Raw genomic sequence first — 23,004 nt, forward strand, 5'->3', positions numbered from 1 at the left:
GTGTCCTTTTGGCTTTTACACTAAGTTTGTATATAAGGATTATTTATGTCTTGACAAAAAGGAGCATGATCTGGATATAATCCATGTATCCAAGAAGAGAGTCAGAAATGTATTATTGTGTTATAAATTAACATGACTAGTAATTTATTTAACGACCTTGAAGTGTGGGGTCACTGACTTCCTACCAGCTTACTAGCAAGAAGCCAATGAATATGGGAGAGTTTCAAAATATGGGTCCTTATATGGCCCCCATCTTATTCTTGGCTTACTTTCTTGAGACGATTGTAATCAAAAGTATCATTTGGCTTCATATCTTGGCAAAAGCCTTCTTCACTCTCATGTTCCTTGAAGTATAATTCAGAGAAGAGTGATAACCTGTATTTCTAGATAGTTATTATTATTTTATTCAATAATATACCTGGATGAGAGGGGATTTTGGGGAGAATGGATACATGTATATGTGTGGCTGAGTCCCTCATCTGTGTGCCTGAAGCAATCACAACATTGTTAATTGGCTATACTCCAATTTAAAATTAAAAATTAAAAAAAAATTAAAAAGAAATAATACAAGGTTCACAATAAAAATCTAGTAAAATAGTTACCTCTATCTTAAGTGTTGAAAATTATAAGGAATAAGTCCCCTTTTAGGAGTAGTTGAAAAATTCATAATGATGAAACAAAACAATTTTTAATTTTCTGTGTACATATCAGAATCACTCTGAGAATTTGTTATAAATATTGCTACATGTGCTCCCCACCCCCAGAGACTCTGCTGTAAGTATTTTGGTGTGGGGCAGCTTGTGAATTATTAAAAAAGTTCTCTAGTGATTCTGATGCACATAAAAGTTGGGAAATCACTTAAATAAAATATAAATTAATGTGTGGGAAATCAGTTGCTTATTTTCTTCTTATATTCTTGGCTGTTCTAGGAATTAGACAATTATGAAAGACAAAGGAGATTCATTTGGAGATTGCTAGTAATCATAACTTCTATTTTTAGATTCTTGGTACTAGATGGGACCCATGTATTAAATGCTTAACATTAAAACTGCTGATTAAACCAGAAGACTAGCCACAGTGAAAGCATTCATTGAACAGTGTGGAGATACATTCTAAACTTGACTATAAGAATAGAACCCTTGGGTGCAAAATCATAGGAAAAGGAATGTTGTTTGGTTCAATATTTCTTAATAATTTTTTAATAATTAGAAAGCTCTAAGTAGAGAAGTTTTAACCCATATTATGTGCTTAATCTAGTTAGAAAAATATTTTTCATTAATTACCTCTGTGTAATTGAAATATTTAGAGAAAAAAGGGTGTTGTTTTTGAGAAAAATTTGGAAGCCACTTAGAAAGAAATTAAATAACAGTGAAAAAAATGGAGAAAACGGAGCAACAGGTCTCAAAATTTGCGGTTCAAGGATTTGAAATGTACTGAAAATTTACGAATCTTTTTAGAAAACGAGACTGCTTAAATTGTTGCTTGAAACACAAAAACAATTTTGAATTAATACAGTAAGTTAGAAGGCAAATTCAATACATAATACTTTTTAGGAACGTGAAGGTGAATTTACAAGTTCCTCATAGATCTCCTGATTTTTGTATAATTACGTTTACTTTCTAAAAGAAGAGAAAACGTGTTTCCTCAATCGTGCCGGTGAGAGGCAGGTGCTACTGGCAGAATCAGACCTGGGACACAGAATGAGATAGTATCTTATTGACATAATAACAAGGGCTGGTTGTTTTCTCATAGTTATGTTTACAGTAACGTTGATGCCAGACTGCTGTTTTTTTAAAATAACGTTTTGAACTGCGGTAAAGCAAGCACACAGCAGATGGCGATGTCACTTCTCTTAGAGCCACGCTTTGATATTTACCCTGTCCCGTTCTTCCTCCTAGTGGAAGATTTAGAGAGAAACGATGGTTCTGCTGAAAGACCCTATTACATGAGTCAGTCTCTGATGAAGATTATGAACAAGCGAAATGTAGAAACCGGAAAGCAGTAGAAGCGCAAACTCGGGCCCCTGCAGCGGCGTCACCGTGCCTCCTCTCCTGGGTCTGCGCTGCGCTCCTGGCAAAGTGCTCTGTGTACGGAACCCTGTATTCACGACCTTGTTGGCTTTGATTTGCATGTTTTATACCAAAGCTTATACTGTAATATGTGAAGCCATCAGAAGTCGCAAGGGAATTGTTAATAACACGGAACATTTTTTATACTAAGATCTTCTGTTTGGTAATTCATTTTTAAAGAGAATGGCTTGGATGTTTTGAAAATACTAGTGAATATGTTAATATTGTTTTAGATTGAAAATGATACATTATTTAAACTAATAGCTCCTAATATATTTTTAAAATTACAACTAAAAGACTTCTGCAGGGAAAATTGGTAAGCAAAGTGAAAGAGAAGATTTTAAAGTTTTCCCCACTCCCATTTGCCAGTAAATCGGTAAAAGGAGCACTCCACTCCAGATTTTGCTCTAAGTATAGACTGTTTCCTATTAAACAAACTGTCAGTCATCCAGCCTTTACTACTCCGTCCTCTCTGACAAAAGTGCCTTACTGGCTGTTTAATATCACCCAGCTTTTGTGGGCAAGTTTACAAACATTGTTTAACAAAAGAATCCTGCAATGTTTAGTGATTAAAACAAGTCTTCTTGCATTTGTTTTCCTCTTAGCTTACTGGTTGGAAACCATTTGTCATTTCACTATGTTTGATAGTCTCACTATATAGACTACATTTTGCAGCAAAAACAATTTCCCTTGCGCCTAGTAGACGCTCATGAATGTGTACTACACACAAGAAAAAAACCTGAAAGGACACTTGGGTTTGTTTGTTTGTTTTTTACTAAAAATGAATTTAAAATGTAATCTTTTCTATGATAGATCTTTGAAAATAAAATAGGTATAAGACTACATTTATCAGTGTTTTACACAGATCGGAAAGGGAAACTTTAAGAAATCACAAAGGGAAACTTTACCCCCCTAGAAAGGGTGCTCACAGATATCGTGTACTGAATAGTTCCATTTTAAATGATTTATTGTCCATGAGTGTACTAAGTATGTTATTTCCATTCTCTAACTTTTGATACGAACTAATCAGTTTACTTACGATACTTACTTTTTATTGTGCTAATGTGAACAGGAACATAATTTCTAATTCAGTTTTAAGTAATTTTATTAGTACTGCTAACTTGAAAGAAAATGAATTTGGTTTGTTACTCAGTGTTACAGAAAGAGTCCATAAAACACTTACCCTAAGGGAATGTCAATCACACAGTGATAAGTTGTGAAAGCTTTGAGAATCAACTGTGTAAGTTACTAGCAGTTTATCTACTATCATATTTAACTGTGACTTTGGATATTTTATGCCAAAAGCAAACTCACATGAGCACATGACAGTCTGAGCTCTGTAATCGGTGTGCTTCTGCTATGCAGAAATATTAGGGACCTATTGTTTAAATAGCTTTGATAACTGAAGTGTTTAATATTTACTGAGATACATTGTTACTCATTGTTTTAAATGTTTTTTTCTTCTAATAAAGATTTAGATAAGAAAAAAACTCTCTGCATTTTTATTTCTTTAAGCTAGGAAAACACACCTACTAGGACAAGATTTCCTCAGTGTCAAATATCTTGATTTCTTTTAAAATCTAGATTTATCTTTAAAATGGTTTTTCACTTTTTCCTAGCTGTGGATTGATAGCCAAAGCAAATAACTGAAGGTGATAATTTATGCAAAGTAAGTCAGTCAAAGATAAATGGAGAAGAAATGGATTTTTTTTTAACCCAAACAATGGCCTAAATTAGTTAGTTTTTTAATTTGCCAAAGGTTTTCTCAGTCCCTCTTTTGGTTTCGGCCAGTTTCATAAAAAGCAAATCTCACCAGTTTAAAGACAGGGATAAGTTTACATAGTGTAAAGAATGTGAACACAAATTAACAATAGTTTTCTTAGGTTAGATTAAACATCACTATCACTGGTTTAGCTCAAGCTAAAAATTTTCTTAGGTTCAGATATTCCTTATCAAATGTATGAGTCTATTCTAAAATTGAATTATATATTAAATCTTCAAACTTAATTTTTCTTTAAAATTTAATGGGTTTCTTTAAATGAAAATAGAAAATAATATTGCAGTTCTCAGGGTTATTTTAAAATGCCCTGTATTTAATAACATGTTTGTTAATATACTAATGGTTCTTTTATTTTTAAAAAAATGCCATTTGATTTCCAAAAGAAATCCAAATCTTGCTTTATAATAATAACTCCCACTTTTAGAAGATATAGTACTGATCATATATGTAAATAAATTGTTTGAAATTGGACTGTGATTGATTTGGTTTTTCTATGTGCCTAGAAAGTTTAAAAAGACATTGTGACTCCACACAGTAAATTCACACTATTAAAAGTTCTGTGGGATCATCAGGTATAATGCAGTTATTATTTAAACTAATATTGGAAAGCAGACTGCATGCAACAATTCCTTATTTTCTTTTACTGTATAGCTGACCAGCACTCATTCCAATGTATGTTCTTTCACTTTTACAAGTGGCTTCTCAGGAAATTGCTCTTAAACTCTAACCAGGCATAGCAATTATCTTCAGTATTATCTGGTTCTGGACTGAGGAACATGCTTTATAAATCAGTCTTTGTTGGCATGCGATATGGGGACAAAACTGAACTAAAATCATTATTGCAGACCATGGATATGAAATTGTGTCCTGACATTTTTTTCTAGTTTCTTGCAAATATTATTCTTAGATGTTTGCAAATGTTCGTGTTTTAAAATATAAGAATACAATTCAATAAATCATTGATGAAATACCTTACCAATATAGTAGGAATAAATTACTTCTCCAAAGTTACTTCTCATATGTTTCTAGTCTTGGTGCTAAAATGGATGTTGACGACTTCTCAGAACCTAACTGAGTTGCTTCCGGTCCTTAGTGAATCAATCATAACTCCAAAACAAAGCCAACCCACATTAAAACAAATAAATTCATTTACTCATGAAAACTGAGTATCACTTTATGCAAGCCTTGGACATCAGGATGATGTCATAGTCACGGACCCTCTTAAAATATATCAGGCCAAACCGAACTGTTCTCTTCTCCCCATTTACGACTTTCCAATTGCTTAAAATGAAACAGCCAAAATAGCATATAAACTGGCAATATCTTCTCTAATGGTTTCTGTGCTGGGAAGAATGAGGGCTGTTATGTGACACATTTAAAAGCAATCAATTCAATTTTACTATTTGAAGTCACTATTTTTTTTAACACCTCAGATCTTTTTTTCCAGTCCTCCTTTCTACTGTATGATTCAGAATAAGCAAATGGAAAAAACAATCTTGTGAATGAAGTAAAATGCCCATCTACTGCTGACTTAAAAATATGGACATCTTCATATTCTGGCCCTTTACTATACATGGTACTAAGAGCATCGCATTTTAACAAAGATGGGAGAGGCTTATCAAATGAGAAGATGTTTCCATTCTGCATATAAATTAAAGTGAGCCTGAACTTAACTCATTGTTAGATTAATCTTGAAATCTCCATATTCTTCCACCCAAATGGAAGCGTGAATATGTGTCTGCGGTGGACAGAAAGAAGGAAATGAAGGTAAAATGTTGGGAAAAGCACTGGTGTCCAAAGAGAGAACAGGAAAAGGTGAGGATATATAAAAATATACCTCTAACAGCATCTAAGAGGGCAATGTTATAGAAAGTGGGGTGCCTTCTGAAGGCAATTCAGAAATCTATTCAAAAAAGGAAACTAACAGTTTTGAAGTCAGTAATTTAAAATATTTTTCAGTTTTCCAGTAGCTGAGCTATTTTAAATCATAAAAATGATGCTGTTAAAGTGTTGCACTCAACATGCCAGCAAATTTGGAAAACCTACCAGTGGCCACAGGACTCAAGAAGGTCAGTTTTCATTCCAATGCCAAAGAATGTTCAAACTACCATACAATTCTGCTCATTTCACATGCTAGCAAGGTAATGCTCAAAATCCTTTAAGCTCTGCTTCAACAGTACATGAACTGAGAACTTCCAGGTGTACAAACTGGATTTAGAAAAGCCAGAGGAACCAGAGATCAAATTGCCAACATTCACTGGGTCATAGACAAAACAAGGGAATTCCAGAAAAACATCTGCTTAATTGACTTCGCTAAAGCCGTTGACTGTGTGGATCACATCAAACTGGAAAATTCTTAAAGATATGGGAATACCAGACCACCTTACCTGTCTCCTGAGAAACCTGTATGCAAGTCAAGAAGCAATAGTTACTGGACATGGAGCAACAGACTGGTCTAAATTGGGAAAGGAGTACAACAAGTCTATATATTATCACCCTGCTTATTTAACTTATATGCAAAATACATCAAGCAAAATACCAGACTGGATGAATCGCAAGCTGGAATCAAGATTGCTGGGAGAATATCAACAACCTTGGATATGCAGATGATACCACTCTAATGGCAGAAAATGAAGAGGAACTAAAGAGCCTCTTGATGTGGGTGAAAGAGGAGAGTGAAAAAGCCAGCTTAAAATTCAACATTCAAAAACTAAGATCACGCCATTTGGTCCAATCACTTCATGGCAAATAGATGGGGGGAAAGTGGAAGCAATGACAGATTTTACTTTCTTATGCTCCACAATCACTGCAAATGGTGACTGTAGCCATGAAATTAAAAGACATTTGCTCCTTGGAAGAAAAGCTATGACAAACCTAGACAGCATATTAAAAAGCAGAGACATCACTTCACCAACACAGGTCCATATAGTCAAAGTTATGGTTTTTCCAGTAGTCATGTACAGATGTGAGAGTTGGACCATAAAGAAGGCTGAGTGCCAAAGAACTGATGCTTTTAAACTGTGGTGCTGGAGAAGACTCTTGAGTGTCCCTTGGACTGCAAGGAGATCCAATCAATCCTAAAGGAAATCAACCCTGAATACTCATTGGAAAGACTGATGCTGGAGCTGAAGCTCCAATACTTTGGCCATCTGATGCAAAGAGTCAACTCACTGGAAAAGACCCTGACATTGGGAAAGATCAAGGGCTGGAAGAGAAGGAGACAACAGAGGATGAGATGGTTGGATGGCATCACCAAATCAATGAACATGGATTTGCGCAAACTCTGGGAGATAGTGAAGGACAGGGAGGCCTGGCGTGATGCATTCCATGGGATCACAAAGAGTTAGACATGACTTAGCAACTGAACAAGAACAACAAGTAAACAGCATTGAAGCAGACTATGCTAAAATAAAACTATCACATAGATTTATTTAGCCCAAACAAAAAGGAATGATGTTCCAACATGATTTATGATTAAGGGATTAAAAAACATCTGTCTGGGGAAGATATAAAAATGGCAGAATATGAGGATAGAGAACTCACCACCTCCCACTCCATGAACCCATCAGAAATACATCTACATGTGGGAGAAATTCTCACTGAAAACTAATGGGAAACTGGCAGAAAGAATACTGTACAACCAAGCCTGTATAAAAAGATCTACATGGAATCTTGTAGGAAATGAAGACATCATTCTGGGACCTGTGCCCTTTAGAGGGAACTGAGAAGGGGGAGATTACAGGGCAGAGATCATCCCTAAGAAATAAGTGGTTAAAACCTCATACTGGGCACCCCAACCCTGGGATCAGACACTGGGAAGATGAGTCCCCTTGACTGGGTGGAGACCAGTGGGACTAACAGGAAGGCTGTGAGAAGCCAATTCATGAGCAGCGTGCAGATCCCTTCCTCCTAAAACAGGGCAGAGAATGCAGATGGAAGCTGCATGGGACACTGGCTGGTTTCTCCCAATGACTGGTGTGAGCCCCAGCCTGAACTGAGCACCCACTCCGGATCTACTTGCTTCATGACACAGCTCTACCCTAGGAGAGCTGCTTGTGGCTTAGGTGAGATCTCAGCTGTGAGGCACAGAAGTGACTCAGGCTTGGAACAGCATCTGAGTGGGGTGGGGGCAGCCATTACTGGTGCTGACACAGGCATAGCACCATAGGAAGATCAGAGGTCTTCCACGTCTCTGCACCCAGGGCTGACACAGCCCGCGCCCTGACCCATGCCAAGCTCTGCAGCATCCCCACTGGATCTACAGCACAAATCCACCCTAGCACTAGAGTGAGTGCTGTAGTGGCCAAGAGAACTCAGTTATGAGGGACAAAGGTAGGTCAGACCCAGACAGGTATTCACGTGGGCCGGGGCAGCCATTATGGTGCTTACACAGGCCGAGCATCAGAAGCAGTCTAGGTTGCTGGCTGGCTAGGGCCAATATAGCTTGTGCCCAGATGTATGGTGAGTGCCCAGACCAGTCCCTCCTGTCACACCACTACTCCCCTCTGGGGCCAAAGTGAAGGTTCTGGAAGTGGGGAGAGCACACACTTAGAAGGAATGGGGTCAACTCAGACCTGAACCTCAGGGCTTCTGTTCCAGCACCTTGGGATCTACCTCCAGCCCCAGCAGGGTGGTGCTGACCGCTGAGCAGAGGATAAGCCCTGACTCCCACCTGGATCTGGCCAGCGTCTCACCATCTCCAGCCCTGAAAGTGAAAGTGAAGTCACTCAGTTGTGTTCAACTCTTTGCGACCCCATGGACTGTAGCCCGCCAGGCTCCTCCATCCATGGGATTTTCCAGGCAAGAATACTGGAGTGGGTTGTCATTTTCTTCTCCAGGGGATCTTCCCAACCCAGGGATGGGACTCACATTTCCCACATTGCAGGCAGACTCTTTACCCTCTGAGCCACCAAGGAATCCCACCTCCAGCCCTAACTTCTATCAAAGTGAAAGCTGCCAGCACACACTGGGGGAAAGCATAACTCATGCTCATATCAGATCCTGTTCTCCCTCCAAAACAATGGAGCACTCCTAAACTATATTAGGGAAGCTCCCACACAAGGACACTCCTTCAAGACTGCAGTTGGTAACTAACTCTTTCGCCTAAGTTCATAGAGACAGAGGAATTTGTTATAATTGAAACAATAAGAGAAAAACCCAGGAAAACAAAGTAATAAAACAAAAATAAACAATTGACCAGATAGAGTTCAAAGCATTACTAAAAAAAAAAAAAAATGCTAACCAAATTCGGGAGAAGAATATATGAACACCATGAGAATTTTAACAAGGAACTAGAAAATTTAAAAAAAAGATCTAGTCAGAACTGAAGAATAACTGAAATGAAAAAGACACTAAAAGGAATTAACAGCAGACAAGGTGAGACAAAAGAAGGCACCAGTGATCTGGAAGATGGAATAATGGAATTCACCCAATCAGAACAAAAAAAAAATGAGAATAGTTTAAGGGACTTATAGGACAAAATCAAGTATATTAATATTCACACTATAGGGTCCTGAAAGTGGAAGAGAAAGAAAAATGGGTCAAGATGCATTTGATGAAATTATGGCAGAAAACAACCTGAACCTGAAAAAGGAGGCCTATCCAGGTACCACAATCACAGAGGGTCTTAAACAAGATGAACCCAAACAAATGCACACCAAGATATATCATAATTGTGTGCTTAGTCACTCAGTTGTGTACAACCCTTTGCGACCCCATGGACTGTAGCCTGCCAAGCTCCTCTGTCCATGTGATTTTCCAAGCAAGAATACTGGAGTGGGTGGCCATTTGCTTCTCCAAGGGGAACTTCTTGACCCAGGAATTGAACCCTCATCTCCTGCATTGGCAGGTGGATTCTTCACTGAGCCACCCAGGAAGCCCATACAACGCTATATTACTCGGCCAAAAAAAATGAACTCCTGCCATTTGCAGCAATATGGCTGGACATAGAGAATATTATACTTAGTAAAGTAAGTTAGACAAATATTATATGACATGACTTATATGTGGAATCTAAAAAATAATACAAATGAAACTATATATAAACAAAACAGAAATAGGCTCATAAACACAGTAAACAAACTTATGTTTACCAAAGTTAAGAGGGAGTGGGGAAGGACAAATAAGAAATATGGGATTAACAGAAATATGCAAAATAGATAGGCAACAGTGATTTACTGTATAATGCAGGGAATTATTCCCAATATAATAATGTGTGTGTGTGTGTGTGTGTGTGTGTGTATATATATATATAATATCCTATAATAGAATACAATCTGCAAAAAGACTAAAGTGAAACTGAGTCAGTCATAGCCAACTCTTTATGACTCGTTGGACTGTACAGTCCGTGGAATTCTCTAGGCCAGAATACTGGAGTGGGTAGCCTTTCCCTTCTCCAGGGGATCTTCCCAAACCAGGGATCGAACCCAGGTCTTCTGCATTGCAGGCAGATTCTTTACCAGCTGAGCCACAAGGGAAGCAAAAAGACTAAGTCGTCATGCTATTCACCTAAAAGAAACACAACATTGTAAATAAACTCAACTTCAGATTTTTTAAATCATATAATCATCACAATAGATGAAATAAAAGCATTTGGCAAAACTCAACATCCAATCATGATTAAGAACTCTCATCAAAGCTGGGGCAAAAGAGATAAATCTTAATATAATTAAGGCAAACCCACAGCTAATATTATATTCAGCAGTGAAAGTTGAAAGCTGTTCCTATAGAATCAGGTACAAAACAAGGACGCCCACTCTCATCATTTCTATTTAACATAGCATTGCAAGTCCTAGACATAGCAATCAGAGAAAAAAAAATAAAATGCATCCAAATTGGGAGGGAAGAACTAATAAATTAATTCAGTGAAGTTGCACTATATAAGATTAACATACAGAAATCTGTTGCTTTTCTACATATAAATATAAAATATTGTGGGCCTTAGGAAGCATCACTACAAACAAAGCTAGTGGAGGTGATGGAAATCCAGCAGAGCTATTTCAAATCCTAATAGATGATGCTGTTAAAGTGCTGCACTCAATATATCAGCAAATTTGGAAAATTCAGCAGTGTCCAGAGGACTGGCAAAAGTCAGTTTTTCATTCTAATTTCGAAGAAGGGCAATGCCAAACAATGTTCAAACTACCAAATTCTCTAAGATAGGCTTCAACAGAAAGTGAAGTGAGAACTCCCAGATGTTAAAGCAGGATTTAGAAAAGGCAGAGGAACCAGAGATCAAATTGCCACCATCTGTTGAATCATAGAAAAAGCAAAAGAATTCCAGAAGAACATCTACTACTGCTTAATTGACTATTCTAAAGCTTTTGACTGTGTGGATCACAACAAACTGGAAAATTCTTCAAGAGATGGGAATACCAGACCAACTTACCTGCTTCCTGAGAAATCTGTATGCGGGTCAAGAAGCAACAGTTAGAACCAGACCAGGAAAAACAGACTGTTTCCAAATTGGGAAAAGAGTACATTAAAGGTATATACTGTCACCCTGCTTATTTAACTTATATGCAGAGTACATCATGTCATGAGGTTGAATCAAAATTGCTGGGAAAAATATCAATATCATCTGATAAGCAGATGATACCACTCTTATGGAAAAAAGCAAAGAGGAACTAAAGAGCTCCTTGATGAGGGTGAAAGAGGAGAGTGAAAAAGCTGGCTTAAAACTCAACATTCAAAAAACTAAGATCATGGCATCCAGTCCCACCACTTCAGGGCAAATAGAAGGGACATAATGGAAACACTAACAGACTTTATTTTCTTGGGCTCCAAAATCACTGCAGATGGTAACTTCAGCCATGAAAAGAAGCTTGCTCCTTGGAAGAAAAACTGTGATGAACCTAGACAACTTATTAAAAATCAGAGACACTGCTTTGCCAACAAAGGTCCATAGTCAAAGCTATGGTTTTTCCAGGAGCCATGTACGGATGTGAGAGTTGGACTATAAAGAAAGCTGAGCACCAAATAATTGATGCTTTTGAACTGTGGTGTTGGAGAAGACTCTTGAGAGTCCCCTGGACTGCAAGGAGATCAAACCAGTCCATCCTAAAGGAAATCAGTCCTGAATATTCATTAGAGGCACTGATGCTGAGGCTGAAGCTCCAATACTTTGGCCACCTGATGCGAAGAACTGACTTATTACAAAAGACCCTGATTCTGGGTAAGATTGAAGATGAGAGGAGAAGGGGATGGCAGAGGATGAGATGGTTGGATGAAATCACTGACTCAATGGTCATGAGTCTGGGAACTAGTGATGGGCAGGGAAGCCTGGTGTGCTGCAGTCCATGGGGTCACAAAGAGTAGGACATGACTGAGTGACTGAATCAAATTGAACCAGACAGTTGCACTCATTTCACATGCTAATAAGGTTATGCTCAAAATCCTTCAAGCTAGGCTTCAGCAGTATGTGAAAAGAGAACTTCCAGATGCATAAGCTGGGTTTAGAAAATGCAGAGGAACCAGAGATCAAGTTGTTAACATTCACTGGATCATAGAGAAAGCAAGGGGGTTCCAGTAAAATATCTACTTCATTGTCTACACTGAAGACTTTGACTGTGTGGGTCACAACAAACTTTGGAAAATTATTAAAGAGATGGGAATACCAAACCACCTTACCTATCTCCTGAGAAACTTACATGTAAGTCAAGAAGCAGCAGTTAGAACTGGGCATGGAACAACTGACTGGTTCAAAATTGAGAAAGGAATATGACAAGGCTATATATTGCACTCTGCTTATTTAACTTATATACAGAGTACATCATGTGAAATGCCAGGCTGGATGAATCACAAGCTAGGATTGAGATTGCCAGGAGACATAAATTACTTTAGATATGTAGATGATACCACTCTAATGGCAGAAAATGAAGGGAAACTAAAGAGCCTCTTGGTGAGGGTGAAAGAGGAGAGTGAAAAAGCTTGCTTAAAACTCAACATTCAAAAACTAAGATCATGGCATCCAGTTCCATCACTTCATGGCAAACAAATAGGGAAAAAGTGGAAATAGAGACAGATTTTATTTTATTGGGCTCCATAATCACTCTGGATGGTGACTACAGCCATGAAATGAAAAGAAGCTTGCTCCTTGGAATAAAAGCTATGAGAAGCCTAGACAGCATATTAAAAAGCAGAGACGTTACTTTGTTGGCAAAGGTCTATATAGTCAAAGCTATGGTTTTCCAGTAGTCATGTATGGATATGAGAGCTGGACCATAAAGAAGGCTGAGCACCAAAGAACTGATGCTTTGAACTGTGGTGTTGGAGAAGACTCTTGAGAGTCCCTTGGACTGCAAGGAGATCAAACCAGTCCATCCTAAAGGAAATCAGTTCTGAACATTCATTGGAAGGACAGATGCTGAAGCTGGAGCTCCAATACTTTGGCCACCTGATGCAAAAAGCTGACTCACTGGAGAAGACCCTGTTGCTGGGAAACATTGAAGGAAAGTGTTGAAGAGGAGAGCACAGGATGAGATGTTGAGATAGCATCACTGACTCAATGGACACGAGTTTGAGCAAATTCTGGGAGATAGTGAAGGACAGGGAAGCTTGGTGTGGTAGTCCATGGGGTATTCCATGGGGTCACAAAGAGTCAGACACAACTCAGCGACTGAACAACAACAAAATATCAGGAAGAGAAAGCAGAAAATTCTATTTAAAACTGCATCAAAAAGAATAAAATACGTTGGAATAAATTTAACAAAGAAGGTAAAAAATTTCTACACTGAAAAGTATAAAACACTGATGAAGGAATTTGAAAATGATACAAAAAAATAAGACACATATTAATCAAACTAACAAAGACTAAACACAAAGAAAGAATATTAAAAGCAGCAAGGGAGAAGCAACAAGAAACATACAAGGGAAACCCCATACACTTAACAGCTGATTTTTCAGCAGAAACTCTGCAGGACAGAAGGGAATGGCAGGATATATTTAAAGCACTGAAAGGGAAAAATCTACAACCAAGATTACTATATCCAGCAAGGATCTCATTCAAAATTGATGGAAAAATCAAAAACTTTTCAGACAAGCAAAAGTTAAGAGAATTCAGTACCACCAAGCTAGCTTTACAACAAATGTTAAAGGGATTTATATAGTCAAGAAATACAAAAGAAAAAAAATCTACAAAATCAACCCTAAACAATTATGAAAATGGCAATAGGAACATATATATCAATAATTACTAAATAATAAATGAATTAAATAAATATTAAATAAATAATAAATAAATAAATGAATTAAATAAATAATTAATGAATTAAATGCTCCAACCAAAAGGCACAGACTGGCTGAATGGACACAAAACAAGACCCATATACATGTTGTCTAAATAAATCTACTTCAGACATAAAAACACATAAAGACTGAAAGTGAGAGGATGGAAAAATATATTCTATGCAAATGGGAGGCAAAAGAAAGCTGGAGTAGCAATCCTCATATCAGACAAAATAGACCCTAAAATAAAGAATATTACAAGAGATAAGGAAGGACACTACATAATGATCAAGGGATCAATCCAAGAAGAAGACATACAATTGTAAATATCTATACACCCAACACAGGAGTACCTCAATACATAAGACAAACACTAACAGACATAAAAGGAGAAACTGACATAATACAATAATAGTAGGAGACTTTAACACCCCACTCACACCAATGGACAGATCATCAAAAAAGAAAATTAATAAGGAAACACAAGTCTTACATTAGATGAGATGAATCTCATTGATATCTTCAGGACATTCCATCCAAATGCAGAAGAATACACCTTCTTCTCAAGTGCACATGGAACATTCTCCAGGATAAACCACATCTTGGGTCACAAATCAAACCTCAGTAAATTTAAGAAAACTGAAATTGTATCAAGCATCTTCTCCGACCACAATGCTATGAGACTAAATATCAACTACAAAAAAAAAAAAAAAAAAAAGTGTAAGAAACACAAACACATGCAGATTAAACAACACGTTTCTAAATAACCAACAGGTTACTGAAGAAATCAAAAGAGAAATAAAAAAATTTCTAGAAACAAATGACAATGAAAACACGACAACTCAATACCTATGGGACACAGTAAAAGCAGTTCTAAGAGGGAAGTTTATAGCAATACAATCCTACCTCAAGAAACGAGAAAAACATCAAATAGACAACCTAACTTTACACCTAAAACAACTGGAAAAAGAACAACAACAACAAAAAAAAAAAAACAACCCATAATTAGTAGAAGGAAAGAAATCATAAAGATCTAAGCAGAAATAAATGAAAAAGAAATGAAAGAAACAATAGTAAAGGTTAATAAAACTAAAAGCTGATGCTTTGAGAAGATAAACAAAATTGATAAACCTTTAGCCAGACTCATAAAGAAAAAAAGAGAGAAGAATCAAATCAACAAAATTAGAAATGAAAAAGGAGAGGTTACAACAGACAAAGCAGAAATACAAAGGATTATAAGAGACTATTATAAACAACTCTATGGCAATAAAATGGATAACCTGGACGAAATGGATAGATCTTTAGAAAAGTTCAATCTTACAAGACTGAACCAGGAAGAAATAGAAATTATGAACAACCCAACTACAAGCACTGAAATTGAAGCTGTGATCAAAAATCTCCCAAAAAACAAAAGCCCAGGACCATATGGCTTCACAGGAGAATCCTATCAATCATTTAGAGAAGAACTAATGCCTATCCTTCTAAAACTCTTTCAAAAAATTGCAGAGAAAGGAACACTTCCAAACTCATTCTATGAAGCCACCATCACCCTGATACCAAAACCAGACAAAGACAACACAAAAAAAGAAAACTACAGGCGAATATCATTGATGAACATAGATGCAAAAATCCTCAACCAAATTTTTGCAAACAGAATTCAGCAACACATCAAAAAACTCATACATTGAATCTATAGATTGCTTTGGGTAGTATAGCCATTTTGACAATATTGATTCTTCCAACCCATGAACACGGTATGTTTCTTCATCTGTTTGTGTCCTCTTTGTTTTCTTTCATCAGTGTTTTATAGTTTTCTATGTATAGGTCTTTTGTTTCTTTAGGGAGATATACTCCTAAGTATTTTAAGGGTGGGACATTTTGAGAGAACAGCATCGAAACATGTATATTATCTATAGTGAAACAGATCACCAGCCCAGATTGGGCTAAACAGACATTTCTCCAAAGAAGACATACAGATGGCTAACAAACACATGAAAAGATGCTCAACATTGCTCATTATTAGATGCATGAGACAAGTGCTCGGGCCTGGTGCACTGGGAAGACCCAGAGGGATCGGGTAGAGAGGGAGGTGGGAGGGGGGATCGGGATGGGGAATACATGTAAATCCATGACTGATTCATGTCAATGTATGACAAAACCCACTACAATATTGTAAAGTAATTAGCCTCCAACTAATAAAAATAAATGGGGAAAAAAAAAAAAAAAAGCTCATACACCATGATCAAGTTGGGTTTATTCCAGGAATGCAAGGATTCTTCAATATAAGCAAATCAATCGATGTGATACACCATATCAACAAATTGAAATATAAAAACCATATGATCTTCTCAATAAGTGCATAAAAAACCTTTGACAAAATTCAGCACCTATTTATGATTAAAACTCTTCAAACATAGAAGGAACCTACCTCAACATAGTAAAGGCTATATATGATAAGCCTACAGCAAACATTATTCTCAATGGTGAAAAACTGAAAGCATTCCCCCTAAGATCAGGAACAAGACAAGGGTGTCCACTTTCACCACTATTATTCAACATAGTTCTGAAGTCCTAGCTAAGCAATCAGAGAAGAAAAAGAAATAAAAGGAATCCAGATTGGAAAAGAAGTAAAGCTCTCACTGTTTGCAGATGACATGATAACTGTACATAGAAAACCCTAAAGATAGTATCACAAAATTACTAGAGCTAACCAGTGAATTACAAAAAGTGGTAGGATTCAAAATCAATACACAGAAATCACTTGCAATTCTATATACTAACAATGAAAAATCAGAAAGAGAAATTAAGGAATCATTTCCATTCACTGTTGCAACAAAAAGAATTAAATATCTAGAAATAAACTTACCTAAGGAGACAAAAGAACTGTATGCAGAAAATGATAAGACATTAATGAAAGAAATCAAAGACACCATAAACAGAGGGAGAGATATTCCATGTTCCTAGGTAGGAAGAATCAGTATTACAAAATGACTATACTACCAAACGCAACCTACAGATTCAATGTGATCCCTATAAAATTATCAATGACATTTTTCACAGAACTAGAACAAAAAATTTCACAATTCATATGGAAACAGAAAAGAGCCCGAATAACCAAAGCAGTCTTGAGAAAGAAGAATGGAGCTGGAGGAATCAACCTTCCTGACTTCAGATTATACTACAAAGCTACAGTCATCAAGACAGCATGGTACCGGCACAAAAACAGAAATATAGACCAATGGAACAAGATAGAAAGTCCATAAATAAACCCATGCACTTATGGGTACCTAATTTTTTACAAAGGAGGTAAAAATATACAATGGGGAAAAGACAGCCTCTTCAATCAATGGTGCTGGGAAAACTGGACAGCTACATGTAAAAGAATGAAATTAGAACACTGCCTAACACCATACACAAAGATAAACTCAAAATGGATTAAAAACCTAAATGTAAGGCCAGAAACTATAAAACTCCTAGAGGAAAACATAGGCAGAACACTCAATGACATAAATCAAAGCAAGATCTTCTATGATCCACTACCTAGAGCAACAGAAATAAAAACCAAAGTAAACAAGTGTGGCCTGATTAAACTTAAAAGCTTTTGCATAGCAAGGAAAAGTATAAGCGAGGTGAAAAGACAACCCTCAGAATGGGAGAAAATAATGGCAAATGAAACAACTGACAAAGGATTAATTTCCAAAATATACATGCAGTTCATAGAACTCAATACCAGAAAAACAACCCAATCAAAAAGTGGGAAAAAGACCTAAACAGACATTTCTCCAAAGAAGACATACAGATGGCTAACAAACACATGAAAAGATGCTCAACATTGCTCATTATTAGAGAAATGCAAATCAAAACTACAATGAGATATCACATCACACCAGTCAGAATGGCCATCATCAAAAAGTCTACAAACAATAAATGCTGGAGAGGGTGTGGAGAAAAGGGAATGTTCTTGCACTGTTGGTGGGAATGTAAATTGATACAGCCACTATGGGAGATGGTATGGAGATTTCTTAAAAAAATTAGGAACAAAACTACTGTATGACCCAGCAATCCCACTCCTAGGCATATACCCTGAGGAAACAAAAATTGAAAAATACACATGTATCCCATTGTTCATTGGAGTACTATTTATAATAGCTAGAACATGGAAGCAACCTAGATGTCCATTGACAGATGAATGAATAAAGAAGTTGTGGTACATATACACAACGGAATATTACTCAGACATGAAAAGGAACTCATTTGAGTCAGTTCTGATGATGTGGATGACCCTAGAACCTATCATACAGAGTGAAGTAAGTCAGAAAGAGAAATATAAATATCATCTTCTAATGCATCTATACAGAATCTAGAAAAATGGTACTGAAGAATTTATTTACAGGGCAGCAATGGAGAAACAGACATAGAAAATAGGCTTATGGACACGGGGAGAGGGGAGGAGAGGGTGAGATGTATGGAAAGAGTAAGTAACTTGGAAACATACATTACCATATGTAAATAGAAAGCCAATGGGAATTTGCTGTATGGCTCAGGAAACTCAAATAGGGGTTCTGCATCAACCTAGAGGGTTGGGATGGGGAGGGAGATGGGAGGGAGGTTCAAAAGCGAGGGGGTATACATATACTATGGCTGATTCATGTTGAGGTTTGACAGAAAACAACAAAAGTCTGTAAAGCAACTATCCTTCAAAGAAAAAAAAATTTTTTAATTTTAAAAATGAAACCTAATCAAACTTGGGCTACCCCAATGGCTCAGCGTGTAAAGAATCTGCCTGCAGTGCAGAAGACACAGGAGACTCAGGTTCGATTCCCGTGTAAAGAATCTGCCTGCAGTGCAGAAGACACAGGAGACTCAGGTTCGATCCCTGGGTTGGGAAGATCTCCTGGGCAAGGCAATGACAACCCATTCCAGTATTCTTGCCTGGAAAATCCTATGGACAGAGGAACCTGATGGACTACAGTCCATGGGGTCTCAAGGAGTTGGACACGACTGAGCAACTAACACTTCTAATCAAACTTAAAAACTTTTGCATAGCAAAGGAACCATTGACAAAACTAAAAGACAGCCTATTTGATAGAAAATATTTGCAAATGATATGGCAAACAAGGGGTTAATACCCAGAATATATAAACAGCCCACCTAACTCAATATCAAAAAAGTAAACAACCCAATCAAAAAAATGGACAGAAGTCCTTAACATACACTCAGTCATACAGATGGCTAACAGGCACAAGAAAAGATCCTCAACATTGTTAATAGAAAAATGCAAATAAAAATAACAATATCACTTAACACCTATCAAAATGGCTTTCATTAAAAAGTCTTCAAATTATAAATGTTAGTTAGGATGTCCACATCCTAACTAAGGAAAGGAAACCTTGTACCCTATTGGTGGGAATGTAAACTGGTGCAGTCACTGTGTAAAACATTACAGAAGTTCCTTAAAAAATTAAAAACAGAACTACGATATAATCCAGCAATTCCACTACTGGGTGTATATCTGGAAAAATCTAAAATACTAATGTGAAAAGATACATGCACCCCAATGTTCATAGCAGCACTATTTACAACAGCAAAACATGGAAGCAATCTAAGTGTCAATTGACAGATGAATGATAAAGAAGATGTAGTATATGTACAATGGAATACTACTCAGCTGTAAAAAGAATGAAACTGTGCCATTTGTACCAATATGGATGGACCTGAAGGGTATTAGCTAGTAGTTGCTCAGTCGTGTCCAACTCTTTGCGATCCTTTTGCCTATTGCCCTCTAGGCTCCTATGTCTATGGGATTTCCCAGGCAAAAATATCACAGTAGAATGCCCTTCTCCAGGGGATCTTCCTGACCCAGAGATTGAACCCAGGTCTCCTGCATTTCAGGCAGATTATTTACCCTTTGAACTGCAAGGCAAGGGTATTAGGCTAAGTGAAATAAGTCAGACAGAGAGAAATATCATGTGATATAACTTACATGTGGAATGTAAAAAATAAAACAAATTGTATATGGCAAAAAAGAAACAGACTCACAAACATAGAAAACATAGTTACTAGTGGGGAAAGTGGAGGGACAAGATAGGGGTATGGAATTAAGGAATACAAATTACTGTGTATTAAATAGATAAGCAACAAGGATATATTGTATGGCACTATACAATACAGCCATTGTTTTGTGACAAATGTAAATTGACTATAATCTATAGAATACTGAATTAACTATGGTGTACCACTGAAACTAATCTAAACTGTAAATCAACTACACCTTGATTAGAAATATTTTTTCAAAAAAGAAACATTTGCCCTTCTTTTAAGTGTTCTTGCATGTCAGTCAAAGCTTTGCTGTCTTGATGAGCTTGTGTATTTCTTCCTTTTTGCTTACAACTATTAAGATCCATTCACTTTTGAACTTTTTTCAGTTCCTAATTAGTTTTGGGTGGCCATAAAAGAGAGAAGAGAGGAATGACTAGAAATCATTTTATGCCATGTCATTTAAATACTCATAGTATTTATTTCAACTCACCAGATAAACTGATGAATAATTTAGATGAAATGATGAATAGAATCATTTTGCCATCTATAATATGAAACCTGAAATATCCATTTCAGTCTCTTTTTTTATCTCATTTTCCCTTGCTTATAAGAAATCAAGGCTCTAATAGGTCTTTGGGAGGAATGGAGGTGCAAGAAGTAAATGATAATGAAGACCCTAACTGCAGCTTGGTTTGCACTATATGGAGGGGCACAGGTTGAAGGTGTGGGTTCTGAACCCACACTAGGGCAGCAGGAAAGTGACGGAACACAGGAGCAGAGAGAGCATAAAGGCATTAAGTTGGGTTTTTGAACCAGACGAGGCAAGTCTTGATTTCAAGTCACCCTGTTATTGTGTGACCATGGGTAAAGTATTGAACTATTTTGAGGTTCTGCTTTTCTGCTCAAGACTGAACTTTTTCTGCTCAGGACTGAAACTAACCTTCCCCTCACAATGCCACCAGGAAGAGGATATGAGAGCTTACGTTTTCTGTGTTTTAGGACCTGGTAAACAGAGACCTGGGAGCCATTAACAGTGTGTTCTCTTGGCTGAGGACTATCTAACAGTGTGTTCTCTCGGCTGAGGACTATCGGTGCCCTTGATGGTTTGATTTTACTCCCCTGCTATGCTGCAGGCAGCTAAAGTGGGCCTCTCTGAGAAGCCAGTAAAGCGCATGTATGCTAGAAGTGGGATCCCCTTCCCACCACCACTCTCACGCCAGGCCAGGGTCAATGTCTTCAGAACATGGATGGTTCTCATTCCTTTCTTGGAGCTTCATTCCAAATCCCACATAAGATTTCTTTTGCAAAGCTGGAATTCTTGGGGCACTCACGACAGACCCCCTTTTGAATAGCCAAGGATATTCCACTGATGTTTCAGTTTTGATTTATACTTCCTATTACCTTCTTTTATTTTAAATTCTGGCAATAAACCACATGTAAGAAGTTGGCAAACTATATGGCATTTCTACAGTCCCTTAACCTTTACTTGTTCTCTAAGTAATTCTGAAAACTGGATAACATTTAAATTCAATTTTGCACAACTGGAGCATTGGAGCCTTCAAAATTTAAGCCCATGGATTTGCACTTTCTATTTCTGAGCGGTAGCTTTTCTCTGCAGACCTTGCTCTACAAGTCTGTGTATGTCTGTTAAAAGATTTCTCTCCTTTTGCATCCTACGCTAGTTTTCCAGGCAGGAAGCCTTGGATAAACTGCAGGCTTTAGGCCTTTCTTGAAGACTGTTTCGGCCTCTATGAGGCTTCCTGTTTTCCTGAGACAGAACAAGATGGTTCCACTAATCTTAAATAAAATCAGCAGAGGAGAAACCATACTTAAAGTAGCAAGTATTCCCTTTCTTTTGGTGGGTCCTAATTAGTTTTGGGTGGCCATAAAAGAAAGAAGAAAGGAATGGCTAGAAACATTCTATACCATGTCATTTAAGTACTTACAGTATTTATTTCAACTCACCAGGTAAGCTGAAGAATAATTTAGATGAAATGATGAATAGATCATTTTGCCATCTATAATATGAAACCTAAAATATCACTGTGTTTTGGTAGGTGGGGTCAAGAGAAATTAAACTAGTAAAAGATTTTAGGAATTACACAGTTATTTATTTATTTTTTTGGTTTGCTTGGAGTATCAGGATATTTTCAGATTGCTAATTTAGCATTTGTGATAAAAAGAGATAGAGAATATCAGAGCACTCAGTATGTTTCTCCGCTTATACAAAAAGTAGATGTTAAGATAACGGAACAAAAGCTTGGTACAAAATATGCTAAACTTTAACAATATTCTTATGTTTTCCTAATTTATTACATTTAAATGAAATGATTCTTGAATTTTTAAAATTAAACTATTTTGAAAAACAAAGTTTTATTTTTGCTGCTATTCAGATCTCCTTTTTAAAATAATTTTGGTTTGCTCCTGACACAACTTGCCATCCTTCTGGTGGCTGTTTTGCATGTCTGTCTTGGGCATATAAATTGCTCTTGAACTGTTTTTACCAAATGTGGGCCGTTATGTAATAGTCACTCTCAAATGGTACTTGATGGAATTTAAAAGCAGAAAATAAACCACAAGTAGGGAGGACCCTTGATGGGCCCTGACTGCCTCAAAGCACTGAACCTGCAATGCGTGTACCCGCACCACTACAGAGGTGCAGATGCCTGTGTGTCAGGAAGGTGGGACGGTGTGTGTGCCCAGCACACGGCAGAGTACACAGTAAGTGCCCATGGATGCAAACTATCTTAGAAACAGGAAAACAACCTCTATCTCCTTATAAGACCCTGAGCCAGATACCAAAATTACCTTAATATTAAGAACAGAAATAAGAGCTGATCAAAAATGTTTCCCATTACATTCTGCTATATTTCCCCAAGCCACTGAATGCCC

The 23,004-nt window shown here is 37.1% G+C and overlaps 1 protein-coding gene across 2 annotated transcripts in view; it reads left to right on the forward strand.

Annotated features, from left to right (window-relative positions):
- The window catches only part of SLC44A5 (solute carrier family 44 member 5), a 429,650-nt gene extending 427,431 nt beyond the window's left edge, over positions 1 to 2,219 (forward strand). For both annotated transcript variants that reach the window (XM_043460948.1, XM_043460949.1), the window contains one exon: positions 1,899 to 2,219. In XM_043460948.1, coding sequence (XP_043316883.1) covers positions 1,899 to 2,005 — 107 coding nt within the window. In that variant the 3' untranslated portion in view covers positions 2,006 to 2,219. The remainder of the gene's footprint in view (positions 1 to 1,898) is intronic.
- Positions 2,220 to 23,004: the final 20,785 nt, after the last annotated feature.

This window comes from Cervus canadensis, chromosome 2 (assembly GCF_019320065.1).
Source record: "Cervus canadensis isolate Bull #8, Minnesota chromosome 2, ASM1932006v1, whole genome shotgun sequence".
NCBI lineage: Eukaryota > Metazoa > Chordata > Mammalia > Artiodactyla > Cervidae > Cervus > Cervus canadensis.